The sequence below is a fragment of the Adiantum capillus-veneris genome, chromosome 5 (assembly GCF_014529385.1).
Source record: "Adiantum capillus-veneris isolate H3 chromosome 5, ASM1452938v2, whole genome shotgun sequence".
Lineage (NCBI taxonomy): Eukaryota > Viridiplantae > Streptophyta > Polypodiopsida > Polypodiales > Pteridaceae > Adiantum > Adiantum capillus-veneris.
In genome coordinates, this window is record NC_140935.1 from 76,568,695 (window position 1) to 76,592,443 (window position 23,749).

At 44.9% G+C, this 23,749-nt stretch overlaps 1 protein-coding gene and 1 pseudogene across 2 annotated transcripts in view; both read left to right on the plus strand.

Annotated features, from left to right (window-relative positions):
• The window catches only part of LOC147457555 (inositol-pentakisphosphate 2-kinase-like), a 69,700-nt gene that overhangs the window by 16,953 nt on the left and 28,998 nt on the right, over positions 1–23,749 (plus strand). The window contains exons 2-6 of the mRNA XM_086512421.1: positions 12,462–12,677; positions 12,813–12,966; positions 20,003–20,052; positions 20,157–20,267; positions 20,355–20,978. Coding sequence (XP_086368547.1) covers positions 12,462–12,677; positions 12,813–12,966; positions 20,003–20,052; positions 20,157–20,267; positions 20,355–20,978 — 1,155 coding nt within the window. The remainder of the gene's footprint in view (positions 1–12,461; positions 12,678–12,812; positions 12,967–20,002; positions 20,053–20,156; positions 20,268–20,354; positions 20,979–23,749) is intronic.
• On the plus strand, positions 1,453–5,655 carry LOC147457556 (uncharacterized; annotated as a pseudogene). Its single transcript, XR_015188110.1, has 4 exons — positions 1,453–4,295; positions 4,404–4,965; positions 5,052–5,397; positions 5,508–5,655. The product of XR_015188110.1 is annotated as an uncharacterized LOC147457556 (transcript).

Sequence of the window (23,749 nt, forward strand, 5' to 3'; positions counted from 1 at the left end):
ACCGGACAAGAATCTGAACTCACACGGGCCTCACTCTGTAGAGCATCTGGACGTAGAGTTTGAGAGCACAGGACCCTCGGGAGTTGTGCTGTTGCAAGCATAATAATAAAGAAAATACCAAAAGGGTGCCAATCTTTGGGGCCAGTGCTTCTGGGCGTGGAACTTCGCCATGCTGTGTTGACTCTTCTCTCTCTCTCTCTCTCTCTCTCTCTCTCTCTCTCTCAGTTCAAAGATTTTGCTCTATTTTTAGCTCGTGGTGTTGCTATTGATTTCACGCTTGGAGTGTCCAAGCTTGTAACAATGGGAGTTGTACCATGTTGAAGCAATATAAAGAAATACCGAAAGGGGTGCCAAGGTTTGGGGTCAGTGCTCTCTTGGGGTGGAACTCCGCCACTCCGCGTCTCGTGTGTTGTGCATCTCTTTCAGTTTAGTGTTATTTGAAGTGCTTAAACTTGTCCAATCTGTTCTTTCCGTTGGCACGTGGTGCCTGTCCCATTACAGTGGTATCAGAGCTTCAGGCATGTGCTTTTCTGAAAGCATACCGGTCCTACCAAGAGCAGACAGAGCAGGATGGCGCTTCCAAGTTTTACTGGAAATTTTATCAAAGAATCCTCGTGTCGCGACCCCAAAATTACTAGCCACCCATAGTCCATCGCGCATCGGGCGTGCTTCTGTCTTCATCGCTTTGTCTTATGGGGAATAAGCCATTGATTTCTCTGAAGCAGTGCCATGTAGTGGTGGATGTCAATAGGTACCAAGCCACACACTTCAAGGACTTGGCAAGCTTTCAAGAAAATTTTTGCTCGAAGCAACATGCCTTCTGATATCTTTCTTTGGAGTGCAGCTTTTGGCAGAGGGGGTATCGTGAAATACTTGTCATAGAAACCCTAGCAGATTATAGTTAAGAATTTTTCGACATCTTTCATCAGGTGTCTCTTTCCCAGCTAATAACCTTGAGGCCCAGTGTGATTGTTATGTCTTGAGAGATTACCATCACTGCTACAAGAACACTGTCTGTCGAGGCCTGTTTCCATTGTTCAAGAGCTTATGGACCATTTTGCTGTCAGCTACAACCTTATGAAAGAAATTCAACCCTAATTTTGGTGCAGGTTGCAAGATGGAAGCCTTGTCGACTTTCGAGCTCGATTGATGTCGAGAATGCTTTTTCACTTTGATTTAACAGTTTTTTGAATTTGAGAACTTGTTTGGTGATCCTGTTTGGAATTTGTTTGAAATGGATGGTATCTGTTTTAAACCTGTCTTGGTGCCGATTTGAATTGTTTGACTTTGGTTTTAATACTGGTTTCAATGATTGGTGATTTACTCCTGGAAGGAGAACTGACGTTTGAGAATGCTTGCACATACTCATGGTCCGGACCCTTGTGGTTATTTGCGGGGGGGGGGGGGGGGGGGGGGGGGGGGGGGGGTATTGAATGTTTGACAAGTGTTGTTTTTACTCATGGCCTGGACCCTTGTGGTAATTTGCGGGGGGAGTGTTGAATGTTTAAAAAGTGATGTTTTTCCTTTTGGCCCGGACCTTTGTGGTTATTTCGAGGGTGAGTATTGTTGTTGTTACTCATGGCCTGGACCTGGATGGTTATTCACGGGGGAAGTATTAAGAAGTCTGACCCGTGGTTACTCTCAGCATCTCCAAACGACGCAGGCTGCGATCTAGGGAGCGTTTGGTTGTAAAAGGCCTCTATATCTCATGGCCCGAACCTTTTTAGGTTATTTGCGGAAGGAGTGATGAGGGAGTCGTTGAACAGCTTATGGCCCGAACCAAGATAGTTATTTGCGGGGGGAGTGTTCATCGGTGCCTTTATGTTTCTATGTCTTGTAACATGCATATGTGAGCATTTGTGTTGCATTGTGATGTGCCAAACAGTGAATATTCCTAATTGAATGAGATTGCCCGAGTATGTAATTTTAGGGCATCGAGATACCCGTTAGAGATCATCGCGGTTTGGGTGTGATGGCTAGTTTTGCTATGCCAGAGTATCAAGAGCTCCGATCTGGAATGAGAATATACTCCTTTTTGGATGAGATTTTCTTGGAAGTCAACGACCCAAGACATCAAGAGCTCCGATCTGGAATGAGAAAATTGATTGTCCCTCGGAATGACCCTCCGAAATTTTTGAGCTAACTTGAGTTGTGCTGCAGATATACGGTAATCGTGGACGATTACTTTTCTTTCAAGAAGGGATGTCACAAGCTGTTGACATGTCAAGCCACTGAAGACCTGGAGGGTTGGGGTTTCCCAGACCCAACCTTAGCGGACGTGTAGATCTGAGCCGAGAGGCTTAAACCTAAGAAGCAGCAGCAGCAGAAGTAGAAGCAGGAAAAGTTTCTACCAACTTAGGGGACCCCGTCCGATGAAGCCCAAGTGCCTAGGGGGCCCAGAAAAGGATACACAACCCCTTGATGAAGTGGCAGGTTTGTACAACAGCGTTTGGAAATTATGTTAACAGGCTATACAGACACCCACGTTTTGCGTTGACTGATGATGTGGTAGATGTACGGATTTTCGTGAAACGCGCTGGCAGCTTTGGGCGTCAGCTTTTGAGACCAGATGCTTTTAGAACTTGAAGCTTTTCTTGTAAACAGCTTTTAGAGGCCAAGGGCTTTTAAATATGACCCATGGGCTCTCACTCTGGCAGTCTATCTGGGGAGATGCAGAGCAGAGCCATGGGAGTTGTACCATGTTGAAGTAATGTAAGGAAATATCGAAAGAGGTGCCAAGGTTTGGGGTCAATGCTCTCTTGGGATGGAACTCCGCCACTCCGTGTCTCGTGTGTCGTGCATCTCTTTCAGTTCAGTGTTATTTGAAGTGCTTAAAGTTGTTCAGTTTGTTCTTTTCCGTTGGCATATGGTGCCCGTCCCATTTCAACCTATCACTATCATGTCTTTCGTGTATAAGATCTTTGCTCGCATGATCAGTATGCGATTGAAACCCTTTATGCCCGATCTCATTCATGCTGCATAGACATGTTTTGTGTAGAATGGTTGTATTTTGGATCAAGGAAGGATCCAGACGTACGTACGGCTCCGTACGGTATTGTACGTCCGTACGATACGGTACGGATATGTAGTGTACGTTTTTTTTTTAATTTAAAAAAAAAAAACCCCTATGCGTGAGGCCTTTTGTTTTCGCTTGGCTGGGTATAGTCTGGGCGCCTTATTTTACTGGTGATTATCTGCAATAGTGACCTGCAACCTGCAAAGTCTCTGCAAAGTCCATCTGCAGAGCCTTTTCGCGCGTGTTTACCGGTAAGAAAGCAAACCTTCTGTCTCTCCCTCTCTCCCTCGCACATTTCTTTGTGATTCTCTCGCGATAGCACATGCCTTTTAGTCACAATATCGTGTTCCTGCTGCATGTGTAGATCGACCATGCCTCGCAAACCCAACCCAGTCTGGAGCGCATACACTGATGTCATTGCGGTGGTAAATACAGGAGGGCAAGCAGGATCAGGAACACGCACTTGGACTTGCAAATATTGTGGAAAGCAGAAGACAAGTATGGTGACGTGTGTGTTGAGGCACCTTATTGACATCGGCACTACAGGCCAATGCAGAGGATGCAAGCTTGTTCCGTGAGAGATCAAGGATGCTTTGATTCTAGAGCACTTTCCGGGAGGGGGTCTTCCCTCGTCCAAGGGTAAGAAAGCAGATGAGGCAACACAAGATGCCTCGCAGGATGCATTGTTTGCAGATTTTTCAGATGCACCTACTCAGCAGGAAAAGGACGTTAGCAGAAAAAGGGCTCGTTGTTCTCAGGATGTAGATGAGGATACAGATCAGAGCACACGCATGTATACGCAGTCTACTTTGCCTTCACGTGTCCATGCACAGTCTTGGGAAAAAGAGAGGCAAAAAATTGCAGAAACAGAGATTGCTCGCACTCTCATAGAGTGCAACATTGCATTTAATGTCTTGCGGACAGAGCAATGGAAGCGAATGGTCCGAGCCATTGCACAAGTCGGCGCCACAGATTCGTGGAGTGGCTTAGATTATCAGAGGATGCGCACAAAAATGTTAGATGAGCAGCGAGAGATCATTGACAGAGCCTTGGTCCCAGTGAAAGCTTGGTGGCAGCAGTTTGGTTGTACTATCATCTTTGATGGGTGGAGTGATATTCGGAGACGCCACATTATCAACATCCTTGTTTCCTCTTGCCTTGGTACATACTTCCTACGTGCTGTGGACACGGACAAGGCTGGTGAGCGTATTTCGGCAGAGTTTATTTTTGGTGACATTCGGCAAGCCATCAAGGAGGTCGGAAGGATAATGTCGTACAGGTACTCTATCATTCTCGAGAGTCGAATCTCTTACGCTTTTTAGTTTGTCGAATCTCTTGCTCTTTTTAGAAGCCATAGTACGACGTATAATGGTCACTGGTTTTGCAGGTTGTTACAGAAAATGCGTCCAACTGCAAGGCCATGGGGGAGATGGTTGAGGCGGAGTTCCCTCGTATAGTTTGGACTCCATGTGCTGCACATTGCCTCGACTTACTCATGGAGCATATTGGCAAGTTGACTTGGGTACAACCTATTGTCTCTGATGTGTCGAAGATGACTACTTTCTTCCGCAAGAAACATCAAGCACTTGCCATATTCAAGAGTCACAGCACATTGGACATGGTGCGTCCCTCGAAGACTAGGTTTGCATACATGTACCTAGTACTTCAGAGGCTTTACAGGTTGAGGGATCCACTGTTGTGCAGACAGTTGTGGACCCTAAGTGGCGCTTGATGCACCATGCGCAGACGGAGCCTACCAAGTACATACAGAGGAAAGTGCTTGATGAGAGCTTTTGGGTAGAGGTACACTCTTTGGGAGTGGCTCTCCAGCCTCTCTATGTTCTCTTGCGTGTGACAGACATGGAGGGGTCGACTCTTGGCCTTGTGTATCATCTATTCATGCAGATGAGGCAGCACATAGCTACATGTACCTCCGTGACATCAGAGCGGTAAGTCCTTAGTCAATGCTTGATCCTTGGAAAGTTGGATGTTGTATTTGTTTTATGTCTTGACTGTGAAGTCTTGTGAATTGCAGGCGGGATGACATCCTCGCTATTGTGGAGAGTAGATGGACGTATATGAGTCGTCCTATTCATGGGATGGCTGCTATACTCTATCCTCTCTACAAGACTCCAGAGCTTTTTGCAGAGAGCGGTTTACTCAACTTTCAATCGGAGTACCTAGACAGGATGTTCACTGAAGATGAGCAACTGGACCTTGACAACGAGATGAGCAGCTACATGAACAATCTGGGACCGTCTTTCTTGAGGAGTGTGTCTTTGAGGTAGGAAGCTACCAAGCTTCCCCTCACTTGGTGGCAGAACTATGGCAGAGCCGGGCTTCCAAATTTGTGCAATCTTGCACTACGTATTCTCTCACAGGTATTCTAATTTCTCACATAAACCAAGCAGTGTTTACTACGCTTAGGGTGTTTCGTGGTTCTCATTTATTCCTTTATCTCGTGTGTATGTCATATGACATATGTCTATAGGGTTGCTCAGCTGGTGCTTGTGAGCGCAATTGGAGCGCGTACTCTCTGATACACACGAAGATTCGAAACCGCTTGAGCACTATGCAATTGGAGAAGTTGGTCTATTGTCGAGCGAACATGAAGCTCGCGCGTAGCTTTCATGCTTTGGGGTCACCCAAGCAGGTAAGTCTTAATAATAGATCATTGCTACATGAGTCTTGGATATGAGAGACTCGATGTTAAAAATTAATACTTGGCTACTTAAACTTTTGAGTAGGTAGATCCGTGAAGATGGTTCCAGATCCTACTGCGCAGGAGATAGATTGTCGGATCAGAGATGAGCAGGAGGAGATTCTTTGAGAGCTTCATAGAGAGCTTGAGAGCGTGGATCGGCCTGTCACTAGATCACGAGCACGAGCCCTGGCCATCCCTCTTCGCCAAGAGGTTGCAGATCCAGAGAGAGCATGACGGGAGAGCATTTGCAGAGGCAAGCTTCCTGTGTGCAGTAGTCGTGGTCGAGCGAATGAGGCAGTGCGTCTCATTCTGACTGAGGAGGAGGATGACCCATTTGAGCTGCTGGAGGCAGGTGCTTCAGGAGATCCCACCATTGTTGAGCCAGAGTTTGATGAGGAGGGCAATGTCTTGACAGAAGGAGACATGGCCTCCTCATCTTCAGAGTCCGATAGGGATGTTTGAGTATCTTGATTGCCATGTAGTATGTAGTATGTACTTTGCGGTTGCTAGCATCTTAGCATGCTTCCTAGTTTCCTTTTTTATTGAGTCGGGACTCGTGCTTTATTCCACCTTTGTTTATTGTGGATGAATTATCATTGGATGTACCTTTTGTTTGATGAGATTATGGTTTACCATTTATGAAGTATGTCATGCCAGTACTTTAAACTTTTCGAGTCTCGTCTGTTGTGTAGTGTGTAATCATGCAGTGTGTAAATACTAAATGAAGATCACTATGAAGCTCTTTGTAGTTTGTTGTACTTATGAATATACTATCAAGTACAGATTGTATTGTAGGTTTTTGGCTTTCAAAAAAAAAACCATATGAATTTTACGTACCTAACACCTCAATCCATTCGGTACTACGTACAGGACGTACCGAATATGTACCGTACCTCACGTACCTTTCCACCTTGTTTTGGATGAACTTTAATTGAGTCGGCTCGTTAGACAGATTAGCCTATGGCGTTCATGCTTCTTGACTTATCTGAGAAGGCTTACCATAGAGTAGATTGGGGTTTCTTGGAGGGCACAATTCAGAGGATGGGTTTCCCCTTGCAGTGGATCAGAGGTGTATCTGCATTAACCGTACTGCTTCCAGCGCTATCACGATTAGAGGCCACATCAGTTCGACAGGGATGCCCCTTGGGAGCCTACTTTCTGTTTTTGGCCGAGGCCATGGCTCCCACAATTGAGAGGTTTCACTATGCCTTTGACTGACTAGCGAGATTTGTTGGATCAGGAGTGTGCAGATATGTGTGTGTGTGTGTGTGTGAGAGAGAGAGAGAGAGAGAGAGAGAGAGAGAGAGAGAGAGAGAGAGAGATGAAATGAAATGTTATATTAACGTCTTCAAAAGGCCAAAGTGACCTAAGAGACCATAACATTACACTGTGGTGGATTTGATACAAAGTTAGAGTAACAAAATGACAAAATAAAAATCCTAAACTGGTAGGTGTGAACTAAGCAGCTAGCTGGGATAGCTAAATCACAAGAGATCCAGCATCGATCGCTGGCGGATCTCATCAATCTCCTCCATGGTCAGCAGTTTGACCGGGCGTCGTGCATGTCGGGCCAAAGTGATCTGAATCCTTTGATGTAGCCTTCGTCGATGCTGTGTAGTCCTCCGCAATCGTGGGTGTCTAGATCTCCCCAGCTTAGTCGCTCGGTCGATCAGTGTGCCTCTGGTGTGAGGCGACAAGCTTTGCTGTGGTGGTAGCTCCTCCGGTGTCCAGTGTCTGCTCTATAGAAGTCTGTGATGTGTCTCTGAGACTGGCTAGCCTCTCCTCTCATTAGGCTCTCTTTGTGTCTCCGGAACTCGAGCAGAAACAAACCCAGGCATCTCTGATTCTCGTACCTCATGACTTTGGAGAGTGGTCCAAAGCCCTCTCTGAACAAGCAGTGGAAGCGGCCTCGTATCTCGTATTAGACAGGGCAGTGGCATGTGTAGTGTGACTTTGTCTCGGGTTCCATGTCCCTTGGCTCTAATGAGGTGCGAGATCATAGAGACTAAAGGCTTCTCCATGTCCCCCCATCCATCAGTGCGACCTGTCCTCTCGTGATGATCCAATGAAGGCCCTCATATCTCAGCTCCATAGAGCAATGTAGAAGCCACCAGAGTGTCAGAGAGCTAGAGCTTCGTCCGAGGCTCCTGAAACTGAACCTGTGAACACATCCTCTCCAATCTACCCGATGCTGCATGGGCTCTGGTCAATCTAGTCTCTGCTGCTCTCCTCAATGAAAATGCTGGTCCACTTAAAACCACTCCAAGGTAAGTGTAAGCATCTGTATACTCCACTGTCTCCTGGCCGTATGTGAATGCGGGCGCTGACCTCCTGATCCACTGTGGGGTGGTATTAAATACCATGACCTTGCTTTTACCAAGGTTAACAGACAACCCACTTTCATTGGCAAACCTATGCAAAGCATCCAAGTGATGTTGCATCCCCTCCGGAGAGTCGGAGATCAACATAATATCATCAGCATATAACAATAGCGGAATCCATGTCCCTGCCAGTGGTGCACCTCTATCACCATCTCTCTCAATGTAGTTAGAAACCTCATCCACATACATACCAAATAGAGTGGGAGAGAGCGGGCAGCCCTGCTTCACCCCAATAGTGGAGTGAACCGGTGTAGGTAGACCCTCTGAGGTGCGTACATGCCGTACTACTGATCTGTACAATTCCATGATCTCCCAAATGAGCTCTGTGGGTACTCCCATCTCCTGTAATCTGTGCATCAATCTAGCTCTGGGTACTGTGTCAAATGCTTTGCGGAAGTCCACAAAGCTACAATAGATCCGTCTCCCACGGGATCTACCCTCCTCAATGATGGCCTTGAGTGTCAAGATATGGCCAAGAGTAGAAAAACCTCTCCTGAACCCTGCCTGCCAGCTGCACGCGCTCCCTCCCTCTCTACCCATCTACTCAACTGCTGCTCAAGAATGGATGCGTACAACCGTGCCAATGTGTGTCCAATCATGATAATACGATAATTCCTAGGCTCCATAGGGTCTCCTGACTTGAAGATAGGTACAATCGTAGATAGGCTCCAAGTATCAGGCAAGCCCTCATACATGGCACGATTAAACATAAATGCTAGAAGCTTTGCTAGTAGATCTCTGGCATGCATGAAATGCTTAGCCACTAAGCCATCATGATCATATGCTCTCCCAGTCCTCATCCTGTCAATGGCCTTCTTCACCATCTCAGCGGTGAAAAAAGCACATGTGTGTGGGCATGGATCGGGGTGGTCGGGAAGGGGCGGCTGTCCAGGAACTATGTACAAAGATAATGCGTACTGACCCCAGGTCTCTATAGAGGTAATGGCAGGGGGGGGGGGGGGGGGGGAGACTGCTCATGAAAGAGCCGCCGTGCCTCACGCGAGTCCTGACTCAAGAATAGCTGGTATAAATCCTGCTCTAGTCGAGCAAAAAATGCCCTCTTCTTCTGCCGCACTAGGCGTCGGAAGTCAATCTGTGACTGTCTGTGAGTGATGTCTCCCAAAAGCACCCTCCTCTGAAGTCTAGCTCTAGTGTGGCGGCATTCCTCATTATACAAGTTGTTCTGGGGCATGCTCCCAGAACGGCATCTCTGCTCATGCTGAGTGTGTGGGTATGCCTCTGTTGCTGCATCATGTAATGTCTGTGTCCGTATAGTAGTGGGCTTCTCCAGAGGTCGCCCTGGCTCCTCAGTGCATAGGCGTCTGTAGATCCCATCTATGTATACAAAATCCGTCTCCTGCGTGAAGGTGTATGTAAAGATATCTGCGTGTCTCTGCTCTCAATCTCACCCACATGTACCTAGCTTGCTCATCCCTGCGGGCTATATGTATCAATGGCTGCAACTCCTCCCTGAATAACACTACCACCCCTCTTGAGCCTTGCCATCTGTGCTCTGATCGTGTCTCCTGTCTACAGGCTGTCTCCCATTTGTATCCACTAATGTGAGGCATAGATTGCCTAGGGGCCTGATGTGTGTCAAAATAGAAGATGATGTCTCTCCCGGTAAAACTCTCCTCAAAAGCACCCACATCAAGGCGCATAGATCCATTACAATTCCAGGTAGCAACTTTGAATGTGGTCCCATAGGCCTCACACCGTCATGTGGAGCGTCGCTCCAATATCACCACTCTTTCATCTTGGTAAAAAGCAATCTTACCTTTTTCCCTTGCCGCTCTAATCTTTGGCATTACCTCTTGCATATGGGCGATCTGTGAGGGGTAAGGTCATCCCCAAGAAAGATACCCATCTTCTTAAGTGTCACGTGACACATCCAACCCTATGTGTCCGTGGACAAGCTACAGCATGACCAGGGTTCAGTTCAATCAAGTCATTCTAGAATAGGAAGTGATATGGCACTTTTGTGAGTCTGTTCGCAGACCGTGCATGACCAGTCACTTAGATTAGATGCATATCCTCCGGTTGCACGCAGCATGATCATCAACATTCCCATCAGAATCCATCAGGGGAATTTTCCAGTGCATTAAACCTATTTTTCCTATTTTTGACATTTTTCACTTATTTATTAAGTGACTTTTGTTGGGAACTAGGTAGGGCAATTTTGCTAAGATAATATATAAGCAAACCAGAGTTAGCACTTTTTGGCAGAAGAGGCAGCAGGAGCACACGCTCAACAGGCCAAATCTCAACAAGAACGAGAACCTCTCTCAAGTAAGGCTTCCCCCTTGGTGGCGTTTTTCTCCAGTAGTCCCAGCGTTTTTACCCACAAGCTCCCTAGCGTTTCCAGCTTTGAGCCTTGGGCGATTTCAGCCAGCAAAGGGATAGCCCTGCCAGCGTTTTTGGGGACAATTCCATCTGGCGTTTTTCAGCCTTAGAGCATAGCGTTTTTAAGCCAGCCTGTACGGCGTTTTCAATCAGCCTGTGCAACGTTTTTCGAACAGCAATAATCAGCCTGTGCAACGTTTGTGGCAGCCCGAACCAGCACTTTACATCAGCAAATTTAGCCAAAGCAGATAAGAAGGGACAGCCTGACAAGAACTCGTTCAAAGCATTCAGTTTTCAGCCATAGTCTCGTCCTCGTCGTCATCACCGTCGGCCTCGACATAGTCCCATTAGATTTGCATCAGCCGTTGTACCAGATTGTGCAATCAATAGTAGACCACTCTCGCCATCGAGAGTGGGGCCCTTGGAGGAGGGTTTTACAACGTCTCTAGTGTCGTATTCTCTTCTCTATCTCTCAGGCTCATGCACCTTCACGCACAGTGTTCCATTCACTTTGTTTGTGTCCATTGCACTCTCTCATTAAAGAACGGAAGGCTCTCCCTTTCCCAAGTAAAAGGAACCTTGAGCACAATTCGGAGCACTCATCTTGAGCAAAGTTCAACATTCACTTCCGTTGCACCTTACATTAAGAGTTGGTCTCTTCTTCAAAAGGTCCTTCTTCACTTCCATGGAGGCAAAACGAAGGATGAGTGCCCTTTCTTTCGAGGTTTCCCCTTTGCTCCCATTTTTTTTTGTTGCCCACTCTCCAAGCTTTTGAGTGCATCGGCTCATGAACCCCCATCAAAGCCATGAGCTCTTTTACCTCTTCGTTTACATTATCTTTGTCTCTAAGGCCGCAAATTCTCACATGTAGAGAGCGTACATGTCTTCTTTGCTCCGCTTCTAGTGTCAAGTTGATAATGGTGGGTGTGGACGTTGTTTCCTTGCTTTTTCCTTTCTTGGCAATCTCAATCCATTTCTCAGCCTCATCTGCTTTCTGTTGAGTCTTTGTAATAACGTCCACCCACGAAGTCGTCATTTCTTAATGCTGCTCTTTCCCCTCTTTGATGGCTCGCACTTGCTCTTTGATTGTGTTGAGTTCTTCTATTACAGAGGGTTGCAATTCTCCCTCTTCAAGCGTGTTTCGTGATCGTGCCTCAGCGAGCTCCTTCTTGAGTGACGCAATCTCTTCGTCTTGAGCCGTCACATGATCTCCCATTGCAATTATCATGCTTTCTTGGGCCAAAACGCGATCTTCGAGCATTTTTATCGTCCCTAATAGGTTGCGGTTGATCTTGTTAATGGTTTCGGTCATTTCTTCTTTGCACTTTTGAATTGCATCTACTAAGGGGTCGGGCTTATCATCCTGCTTCCTCATGTTTGTTTGCTACCAAAAACGAGAGGAATTTTGCGGCGGAAGGAGACCACACTACACGCACAAGTGCTTCCACATTATGCATACATGTTCTCCCACATTAAGCATACATGGCATACCTTTTTTGCAATTTCTACAAATTACAAGAAATGCCCGCTTTCTGTAAATTTTGCAATTCTTGCAAACTCTGCAATTTCTGAGAAAAAATTGAATTTGAATTTTACTGTCTTTTGCTGTACCTCGGGGGGGGGGGGGGGGGCTGCAGGGAGAACGTGAGGGGCCCGGGGCTGGGGCGGGGCAGGAGGCAACAGAGAGAGAGAGAGAGAGAGAGAGAGAGAGAGAGAGAGAGAGAGAGAGATTTTTAACGTCTATGTGAGGCCAAAGTCGGCCTACGAGACAAATCTAATATACATGTGTGTATGTCCTCCATTAAGACAAAACAATCCAAAGTAGTACAAAATAAGGATAAGGATAAAAACCTTGGTTTGTGATGGGATCTATGGGGAGGGAAATGGAACTCTAGTATTAGGGATATGTACATGTCTATATGCTTAGGGTAGTACAACCATGCAAATGCAATTCAGCTAACACGTGGAGATCTTTATATAGCTGAAACTAAAGTTCATCTTTTGTCATTGGTTGTAGGTTGGAAAGGTGCTGCGATTAAAGAAGATACCTTTGGATGGACAGCATGTACAAAAGAGCAACAATTCTTGGAAGCCGATTTTAGGAGAAGAAGAACAGAAGCTTTGGGAAAGTTGGCCATCAGTTGCCAGAGCAACAAGTTTAGAAAGTTTAATTCAGGCTTATGCAAGAGATGTCATGAGCCCCCTCTTAGGTCCTGAATATGTTGATCCTGGGGTAGGTATCTTTTTTATGCACATTGCCGGTCCAGTGCATGAAGTAAACCATAGATGCTATAAAGGACAGGCCAATACATAGAGCTAGATGGAGTGTTCACTTCCAGCATTTGCTGACATGGAGTTTTTCTTGCAGATTCTGCTACATGTATCTGGTGAGTTTTTAGAGAAAGTGACTTGTAATGTACATCATGCACGCCCTTGTTCGAGAATAACTGCAACTAAGATAGACACTACAAGCAGTAGTGCGCTGCTGATTTCAGATCATTCTGTCTTCTGGCCCTTGGCAGGTTCAATTTTCTGCCATCTCATCATCTTTGGTGGTCTTTTTGTCATAGCACATAAAAGTAAACTTCTAATACTGGATGTGATAGTTTTTTTTCGTTTAGAAGTGTGATTGGTTTATTCTGAGTTATAAACTTTATAGTGAAGGCAAAAAGATTGCGTTGCTGCAGCTCATGTGTGGACAAAGAAAGAGAGGATTGCAAAAGCGAAAGCAAAAGCAGAGAGAGAATTTGTCGGTGTTCTTCAGTGAAACCCAGTTTCCTAGATTTAACATTCTTATATGAAATCTCTGTATCAAATACATCAAGCAGTCTTGGGCTATTTTCCTTTCCGCCCGGTGGCCTGGACAGATCACAGGCCCAACCAGCAGTTTCGTAGTGGATTGCTGTCAACCACTGTATTTTTTTGAAAGAAAGATGGGGCTGTAGTACTGAGTATTGTATATCCTTCAGGATGCGGTTCAGCCTGGCCTCAAGGAGCCCTGCAGATCAAAACATATGTACAAGTTTTCGAAGCTCAGGGTGCCAACGAGGGTGGTGGAAAATAATGCCAGGTGCTCTGTCTGCCTGTGCAACTGTAAGGAACACAGTGCTATGTGTCTGAAGAAGGCTTGACGATGCTTCTTCGCTGCCCTGGAGGAGCCTTCTGGGGTATCCCACCGACTGCAAAGAGTGTGAACTATCTCTGTCTAGATACTCTTGAGTGTATCCGCTGATCTGGAAGGCTGACCACAGATAACATGCAGGCATCTAGCCTTTCAAAATTATTCACAACCACAGTGGCAAGAGCAAGGATTGTAGCTGGCAACATGTCGATAGTGCTGTGTTGGTAACCAAAATTTTTCAGCTGGAAAACCATGAGCGGGATCCTCCCCTTCCCCCTCAAAAGGAAGGTGAGAACCCTGAAACTATTAACAGCCAACAAACAGTGCCCCAAAGGATAAGACCATGCGAACACCCACATGACGTAGTAGAGCACAAATTAGACACCAGACCATATGAGCATTAGGGCCAACTCAAAGACATTGGCTAATAGTCTCATCTACATGTAAGGCGCATCGCAAACAAGTCCGATCTTGGCCAGCTGTTGGGTGTGGCGATATGTAGACATGACATGGTGTGCACGCGCAAGCGCACACACACAAATTGTGTGTAGAGATGAGTTCGTAGAAGACGATACATAGGTTGGGTCCAATCTGCCCCCATGTACAAGTGAGCTCCTCCCGCGTGCATGGTATTTGCTTGTTTCCACTGCGGGTGAAAAGAAATTACTTTATTTAAAATAGAAATTGCATGGTTTAAGAGAGTTTTCATAAACTAAATGGACTTTGATTGAAGTGGAGGCCATCCCAAGTAAATGAGTCCTCGTAATCCACATCTACTCATCTACAAACACATCATATTTCTCATCAACGGAATATCCAATGTGGATTAAAAATAAAGATTATTATTTAATTCATATTTCAGTAACATAACCCCCCCCCCCCCCTCCCCGCTTTCCTTCCCTCTCTCAATTTTGAAGCAATTGTCCTCGGTTGTATTGCCTTAATTGATGATCTGTACATGTTAGCAATGTGGCCTCAATCGGTGATCTACACCATATTGTTTCAATCGGGGATCTATATGTAATAATTGTGCTGTCTAAGTCGACGAGAACGAGTGTTGCCGTAATTGACTCTCTACACGATTCATGACAAAATTGAGGAGTGTAAAATTACAAACACGAGTTGCCTTTATCAGGACTCTACACAAGATTAATCAACGCCTAACTCAACAATATGTGCTATTTAATTTGTGTGATGTTGATAGGTAGGTATGAGTGATGGATATTGATGACCAAGAAGTGATGCTTGAATCAATCGAGCTTCCTCAATTGAATGGTTTTTATACTTTGACCAAATATCCATATTGTTGTCCAACATGGCGGATAGTCACATCATAAAGAAGATTTTGTAATTATATGTAATATGGCCCCCAATTTAGTCTTTTCGCACTCGAAAAATCTTTTGCTAGAGTAATAATGGTCAAATAGACTACAAACAATAAGGTTATTTTTGAGGGTGCCAAATGGAAGGGGAAAGATGTGATGTACCTAGATTTCTTGGAAACTTTTTTTTTTCGACACACCATAGGGCCCACAGGGGGAGGTGCTTATCCCTTCCAAATATTAACCATGTTACATGGTCGGGCAAGGGCCGCGTACCATCGGGCAAGAGCCACGCGTAGGCATCACCATGGCCACCTAATTGATGCACCACATGCTGGGAACGACGGAGAGAACTCGTAGCAACCAGCTAGGAACCTCCTCCTCGGGTGACCCACCCCAGGAGGAGGATGCACTCGAGTGTCCAAGGGCAAGAGCCCTAGCAACGTGAACACCAGGTGAGCACAAGGTGTCCCTCTAGAGTGTGACCCAACAGGGGCTTTGAACCCACAACCCGTAGGTTGAGAGGCCAAAGCCTTACCGTTAGACCAACTCTTTGGGGACAGATTTCTTGGAAACTTGCAAAGAGGGCCAATACAAAAGGTTTCATTCATCCAAAAATTGGAGATCCAAGACAGAGAGAGAGTCGACTTTCGGAGATAGCTGCAGTTTAAGGACAATTTAGATGGAAAGGTTGAGTGAACTGCGCACTTGACTACAGAGCTGGGCACACCTTTTGTCTCTTATAAATGCTAGAGAGACACTGTGCCAACTCTTTACCGTACTTCTAAATGGCACTCATGTAGTTCATGGACTAATCAACTATAAGAGGTTCAATGTCCTTTGCCGCTGAGGCATAGTTCACCTGCAATAAAGTTCCATCTGTCTCAATATGTTGAAGTCGTCGAGATCGTCTTGTAGAACTTGCCTTACGGCCAAGGGAGCTTCAGGAAGGCCTTGGGATGCTTAAACAGGGCTTTGGGCACTTGACGCTGTCAAAACAGCTTGCTTCTTTGGGCTGCGCCGAAAGCGACATAGAATGAACTGTTGCGGCTCCAATGCTTCAACTTCGCCTATGGTCGTGGGTCCACCTTCTTCAAGAATCTCCGCTGAGGAATATCCCTGAAACCACTTCAAACACAAACCGTAACATATCCGTTCCATGTAGAGTGACTGGAAAATTACTATTCTCCCTAAATGACGGAGCAATCACATCGTGGATTCTGATACCCATGTGAAAGTCTTCCATAAGGCCACAGGCCTTCAAGGTGCAAGCATAGGTGAATGTATTTGGAGAAAGAGGTTCCGTTAAAACAGATAAGAATTTTCTTGTGACAGGCATATAGGGCATATAGTGCAATCAACACGTTGCAGGTGATGACATTCCAGAGAGAATGCCAATCAAGAACTTTTCATCTTTTCATGCTTTCGTGACAGTACCACATGTGATCAACCAAGGAGAGGAATTGTCATCTAAATCTCCAAGAATGGTAGACCTAGGGATTGTTGGGAGTAGAAGTCCCCTTTGAAGGAATATGCTCGTCAAAAACTACATTCCGGCCGAGTTTAACGCCATTCTTCACTGGATCGTAAAGTCAATATCCTTGTGAAAGACTCTTGTAGTTGACAAAAATCATCGTGCTGGACTTGGGATTCAACTTTCTTCGTTGCTTCTTTCAAGCATTGTTCGTGCCATCCTCACGAGAGTCCTATTCTTCTGCTCCATAGCTCTATTCTGTGAAGGCGATCTAGTATTCGCAAGCTCCTGCTTGATGCCATAGTCTGTACAAAATTGTATTAAAGAATTGGAGGTAAACTCTCACCCCGTGTCCGATTGAATAGTCTCAAATAGTTTGCTACTTCATTCTCCATGGTGTACGCCAATTCTCGAAAAGATAAAAAACTTCATCCTTGTGCTTGAGAAAGTATACCCAAATAAAGCGGCTATAATCATCCACCGGCAACATAAAGTAAAGAGCTTTGCTCGAGAAAGAAAGCTACATAGGTCCACAAAGGTTAGTGTGAACCAGCTCCAAAACTGCAATAGGTCGGTGAAGAGTGCTTTTGAATAGTCTCCCCATGTTGCTTCCAACGAATGCACGAAGAGCTTCTTCTTTGCTCACTCCCAACATCTGGTCAACCTTCTATCATCTGATCATGAAAAGCATGACAAAGAGCATCGACATTCAAATGGGCAAACGATAATGTGGCCAAAGATCACCTGTAGAAGAACTGGAAATTGAAGAAAGAGCTTGGAGCCTATAGAGACATTGCTCCACTGTGCCCCCTCTGACCTGCTTGCCGAAGTCTAAATCCGGTATGAACAGTGCATCCTATGTAAAGACCACCCCTATGCCTAACTTGCATACTTCGTGCACCGACATGAGATGGAAATCGAGCTTTTGAGCTCAAAGAACCTTGTTGGGGTGCATACCCCCTCTATCGTTTGGAATCAACTCCATGGTACCCTCACTGAGGAGGAATCTTCAATTTGTTGCCGATGAAATGGAATCACAATGTCTTCGCATGTTAGATAACAGATCCTTTGAAGGTATCACGTGGCATGAATCACCACAATCAAGGATTCCGAGAATCTTGGATCGTAAGTGTTGTCTCAATCTCCAATATCCGTGGAGAAGTTTTGTAGAAAGTATCTCCAAATGAACAAAGGCTGCGTCCTTTACTACACCTGAAAAAGTAGAAGCCTCCCCAACTCGCTTTTTGGACATTTCTGCCAATAATGACCTTTTTCTCCACACTTGTTGCAAGCCGCTCAACTTTCAAAGCCTCTTTTTCAACATCTGTCTTGTTGTTGTTGTTTTTCTTCTTTTGTTGTTGTTGGAATCGCCCAAGGCTTTGAAGCCTGTCTTCTTCCCCGCATTGAACCGCTCCTCGTCCAATACCATTGGGACTATCTCATCCCATGTGACAGTATTGAATCGGCCATGTAATTAGCGAATAATAAAAGTTGTAATATTGGGGAGGCAACTGAGCCAAAAGCTGAATGGCCATGGCCTCCGAACTAATCCTCTTACCCATATGAAGTATCTCTTATTGCAGTTCTTGCATCTTATTGATATGGTCCCTCATGGAAGTCTCCTTGGCATCTAGGGTCCGCAACTGCACCTCCGAAGCAATGCGTTTCAAGTGAGAAACTCGATCATATAATGAGGCAAGTCAATCCCAAATCATCTTTGCATCCTTCGTCAGTCGGATGTGACTGATCACAGATGGTGTAGTGTTGAGGATAATAAATGATTGAATCCGAGCATTGACACGTTCCCAAACGCTTCGCTCCGGTAGAATTCTTTGGCTTTTGAAAGTTGCTACTGACAAAGCCTCTAAGCTCGTATGAGTCGAAGACCACCGTCATAGTTGCGCTTGAAGTGCATAGTTGTCGCCATTCAATTACCGATCAATAGGAAAGGCGGGAAGGGTAGGGATCTTGATTGGTTAATCACCTACGCCGGAGTAGAACTGGGATGAATCTTCCCACTCCTGTGACTTGTTGCTTCATCATTGGCAACCTCTTCTTGTACTTCTTCATGTTGGATTGAGTTCAAATCAAAATCATCACCTCGATCCAGTTCCGAGGAAAACTTTGGCATCTGATGAGGTTAGGATGGCTTGGGATGAAGAGGGTTTGTCAAATCAGCCCAAGAGGGTGAAAACCCCTTGCCCATGCGGTGCGCTGCCCTAGTGCAGAGGCTGATTCATTGGAGTTTTGTCGCAGTAGGTCCACGATCCGGTGGCTGCTTGTGTTCAAGGAGGTTGCTTTTAGCTGCAGGCTCAATCTTTTTTCTATTCACCTTTTCTGTTGCACCTTTAACATGGTATCAAAAGCCAAGGCGTGCGAGTTAGATTGGTGATCTGTGTGAGTTTGTAGTTCTAAATTTTCACGACAAAGAGGAGGATGATCTGCAATAACTCAATGAATGATACAAGGGGGGCAGGGGTCCCTTTATAGAGATCCCACACATCTGCACACATCTGCCCAACTCAACTCCACGGTCCATTTAAATGGGGGGTTCACCTTTTCTGTTGCACCTTTAACATGGTATCAAAAGCCAAGGCGTGCGAGTTAGATTGGTGATCTGTGTGAGTTTGTAGTTCTAAATTTTCACGACAAAGAGGAGGATGATCTGCAATAACTCAATGAATGATACAAGGGGGGCAGGGGTCCCTTTATAGAGATCCTACACATCTGCACACATCTGCCCGACTCAACTCCATGGTCCATTTAAATGGGGGGCGCCCATATAGGTGCCACATCATTTGAATAGGGACAAAAAACTGGCGAGGAGAACAAATTTGGTCCCTGGCCGGACACACACCGGGAAAAGTGTAGAAATAAGAGACTATGACCCCTGGAAACCCTAGGAACAGGAAACCCTGGGAACAGGGAACCTGCATCATGTCAACCTAATGGGTGGGCACATATGTGGCTCATACTGCCGGAAAAGGTACGTCTATCTCAAACAGGGCCGGATATACAGCCACAAGACAGCCCTCACTCCCTAAACTGCTCTCGTGAGGTATTGGAGGCCATCACCGGATAGCAGATGTAACTCTTAACAAGTGCATCTCTCTCCTCAAATGCGCTGACATTTGTAATGGCTGAGCTTTTCTGTTTAGTTTGCTGGTTTAATAAGTAAGTTGCGATTAGGAACTATGTCTATACGAGCCTGCACCACTAAAGACGTAAGTAGAAATGTCATAGGTATTGTCTAAGGTCTGCAAGTTGATGTTTCACTCTGGTTTGACAAGCATTGAAGTTAACGTTGCATGTAGTCAATTTTTCTTCTAATGCTTTATTTTGTTTTTCTTGTCATAGAATATCATTTTATTATGTATCTTATTTTAGCGTATAACTAACTGTGCTTTTGTCTTGTCTGTGAACCTTCACACTAAAGGGGCAATATATTACTTTTGCATCGGGTGTTTGAAGGAATTTATGTTACACTATTCTCAAGTTTGCTTTTGCATGATTTTGGTTTCCTCTGTAGATAGATTTATGGAGCTTATATGGCGAAAGTCTCCAGTGCATTTGTAGAACCTTTTAAACAACTCTCTATGCAGTGAGATGATCTTTGCCTTCTACTTTTCTGCCTGAAGCAGGTGCTGACCAGGATAAATATTTACTTCCAAGCATCTCAGTAGAGATCAAGGTTAGAGCAGGATTAGCAATCAACGTCTTTAATTACTTTGATTGGTACTGGATAAGGCAACTTCTGAGCTTATTTTGGTTGCTTGCAATCATATACAAAAACAGCCTAAATGTGGCTTTCTCCCCAATTCTGATTTCATAGTTACTGGAAATGATATTAAAAAGAGAGTCCCTCGCTTTACTATGCATCAAGTATTGAAGCTTACTGAAAGGCAGGTTGGTGGTCTCCCTAAAGTTGTGGCTTTCTTTTCCATTTGTGAGTGGGGACTGATGAATGCTTGTTTTTTATCTTACGTACTGTAGGTGAAACTTCTCAGCCAGTACTCCCCTCTTGACTTGTTCTCCGGAGACTTGAACAGAATCAATGAAGCTGTGGACAGTCTGTTCCAAATTCCTCAAAACAACTTGCGAGTTTTTGTTGGTGGCTCCATCATTGATGCAGTATTTTGTGACTCAAGTCCTGATTGTGCCAATTGGCAGGCTCTGAATGAAGCATTGCAGAGTTGCATTTTCTCTGAAAATAAAGTTGAACCAGTGGAATTATTGAAAGAGCTTGTAGCACAAAGTTTGTATGAGACGAATGCGCTTAGAAATTTATTGGCAGCACAAAAACTGGATTCATTGGACATTGAAGGAGCAATTCACGCATACGAAAAAGTATCATATAGCAAGTGTATGGATAATTTAAAAGAAACCACGTTGGATATAGATGATGGACCAAGTCTAAAAAGTGTCGACTTGGTGGATGGTATGAGCTTGTCAGAGTGTAGGCAAGTAGTCAGAAATTACTTGATAGCTGCCACGGCAAAAGATTGCAGTCTTATGCTCACATTTCAACAAGTGCCAAATTTTAAGGCAGAGGATGCGGAAGTCGAACATTATAAACTGATCTCCTCTTCAAAGAGCAGATATCCTTTTGTTTTCAAGGTGCGTAGCCTTCCTGCAGCCGATAATTCAGATTTCGGTCTAAAAACCTTGAATATTTGATTGTGATATTTAGTGACAACAAGGTAGCCTTAAAACTGTATTAGAGCTCAACAGATGGGGTTGATTAGTCTACGATACGAACTGCCTACTGCTAAAGTGCATGTACATGAATAAGCGTAGAAATAAGAACCAGAAAATAAAAATAAAAAGACCTTTACTTTGAACAAGGGTAGTTGGCAGAGGGCACACCAGTGCGACCTTTTTGTTTTTTGTCTGAAAGGCTACAGTAGTATTAAAGAAAGTAGAAGGAATAATTCTAGAGCTAACCAAAAGAATGAAGAGAATGTTGGAACATCACCTTATGTTATGTCTCAATAATGTGAGTCACCTCACATTTTTTCTCATGTTATTTTCAGTAGTGATGGAAAATCACCTTGTGTTATATTTAGCACCTATCCACACCTGGGCCTAAAGCTCAAAAGGAATATGCCAATTCGTTGGAATCACTGCCTGAATCTTTTGTTTCTGAGTCAGTCCTCTCCTAAGGATCAATCTGTCCATCTGTACATCCTGTGGCAAGATACAGAACTGAATCCAAATTCCCACGACTCTGAGCAAGACTGCAGCCATGGGACGCCAAGCTACATGCACCCAATTGCCTAGCGTACTTCTATGCTCTGTGCCAGCAAGGGGCTCCATATCAATAGCTGCGGAAGTCTCTCCTCCATGGAAGGGGGCTGTTGCTAAACCTGGCTAGGACGGAGTGGCTCCCAAGCCCTCACAATAACAAAGGAAAATTTTCCTTGCCATTCTTGGCTACAACTTGACTCTGTGCACCTCTATGAAAATCCATTGAGCCTCTGGATGCCAGGCCACCTATAAGGGGAACTCTAGCCTATAGAGTGGGTAGGAAAAGCTCCTTTTGTAGGAGGGAGTACATAATGAGTTTTCCCAGCTCTACTCGGCTCTGAAAGGTGGGGGCCAAAGAGTCCTAGCCCACCCTGAGGTGCGTAAAGTAATGACTGACCAGGCCACTTTGGTGCGTGCGGGGCTCTCCATCTTGATGAGACCACATGATGCTCTTGATACGCCTCTAGATCTTCCCTATATAGGATTTTGAGAAGATCCATCAAGAGGTATTGTACCACATTGTCCCCAAGAGCACTTAGTTTGCCACCAGTATCCTCCCTATCAAGGAAAGATGCGGGGAATTCTAGTCAAGAAGCTTTCTTTGAATGCTGTGGAAGAGAGGCCCAAATTTGCTCCTTCGGTGTTGGGCCAATTCCATTTCTTTTTTTCAAACGTAAATCAAACTTTAGACACAAACGAGTTTGAACAAACGAAATGAGTTTGATTCGGACTGTTGGGGTCATTTCAAAGGCGACCCTAATTTCTAAGCATTTTAGAAACATTTTGTAGCATTCAAGTCCAAATAACCAATGAGTACTTAAAAAGAGCACTTGCAAGCAAGTAGCATTTTCATGACAAAATAACATTATGCACTAGAATGAATCATGGATTAATGACCATTGTGAAAGTACCCAATGTTTTCATTGAAACTCGGTTTCAAACTCCAATTTTTTAAACTTCGTCATATGTCTGATAATCATTTCAAACAAATTTGAATGCAACTAAAGACTCGAGCAAAATAGAATAAATCACACTTGCATAGTTGTAGACGACATGCGACATCGGTAGTTCCCCTACAAAGAGTATTGGCCCTCAAGTCGAGCATCTCTTGCAGTATTTGTACAAACAAGAGCGCACAACAAATATGAATATACTTAGATAAATGAACCAAAAAGAGAGAAAAGGAAGATAGAGAGAATGAGAAGATCGACACAGTACTTGGGACTCAAAGATGCTGGTCCCCACCCTTATAGAGAGTGTTGAATTGATGGAGGTGTGGTACTATTGCCACACTCTTCGAAATCTCAAACTTGATGGAACTTGGAAACTTTCCTCCCTATTTAGAATTTTAGAATCTCCAGAGCCCAAGCTCTCATGTCGAAGATCCTTCTACTTGATCTTAGAGATAAACCCGCTCTTCAAGTCGACTCGATTCTAATCTTGGATTCCTCGAGTAGAGGGGTAGCCTTCTATTGCTCTTCCTTTCTTAGAGAGAGAGAGAGAGCTTACAAGAGAACGTCACTCGTCACTTCTAGTACGGAAAGCAATCTCCGCCTGCAAATTCTTCACGAGCACATATCCCTCCCCAACAAGGTGGCTCGTAGACTATGGATTGTCCTCCCCTCACCCACCATGTGGCGCACTGGGACTTGCCATCACTTAGTCTCACTCACCGAACTTACAAAATGACTCCTTAGCGATGTTCTATATCGCTTGTCTTATGATGCATCGGACATATCCGCTCGAGATAGTGGAATACTCGTTCTCGATGTTGCAGCGATGTGATGCATTACAAGTATGCGGTCCTGGCGGTTAAGTAGATACTCCCTTCCAATTTTCTCTTGACGTTTCTCTGGAATAACGCACTAGGAATATCCGTACTTGGATGTCTCAAGAGAGTTTTTGTCTATAATGCTTATGTCATCCTTCTGATGACGTATTCAAAAAATTCTCTCCTCGTAGATTTACTTCACTAACTTAACCATAGAAACAGGGGAACGAGAAATGGCACCCTAAGGACGGGGGACGGCTGTTTCCGAATGGGGACGGTCGGGGTTGGTCAGGGAATTTTTAGTTTCCGTGGGGTTGCAGCCGACCGGAATGGCTAGGATGTTAGGAATGGTCAAGGAATGGCCATTGCC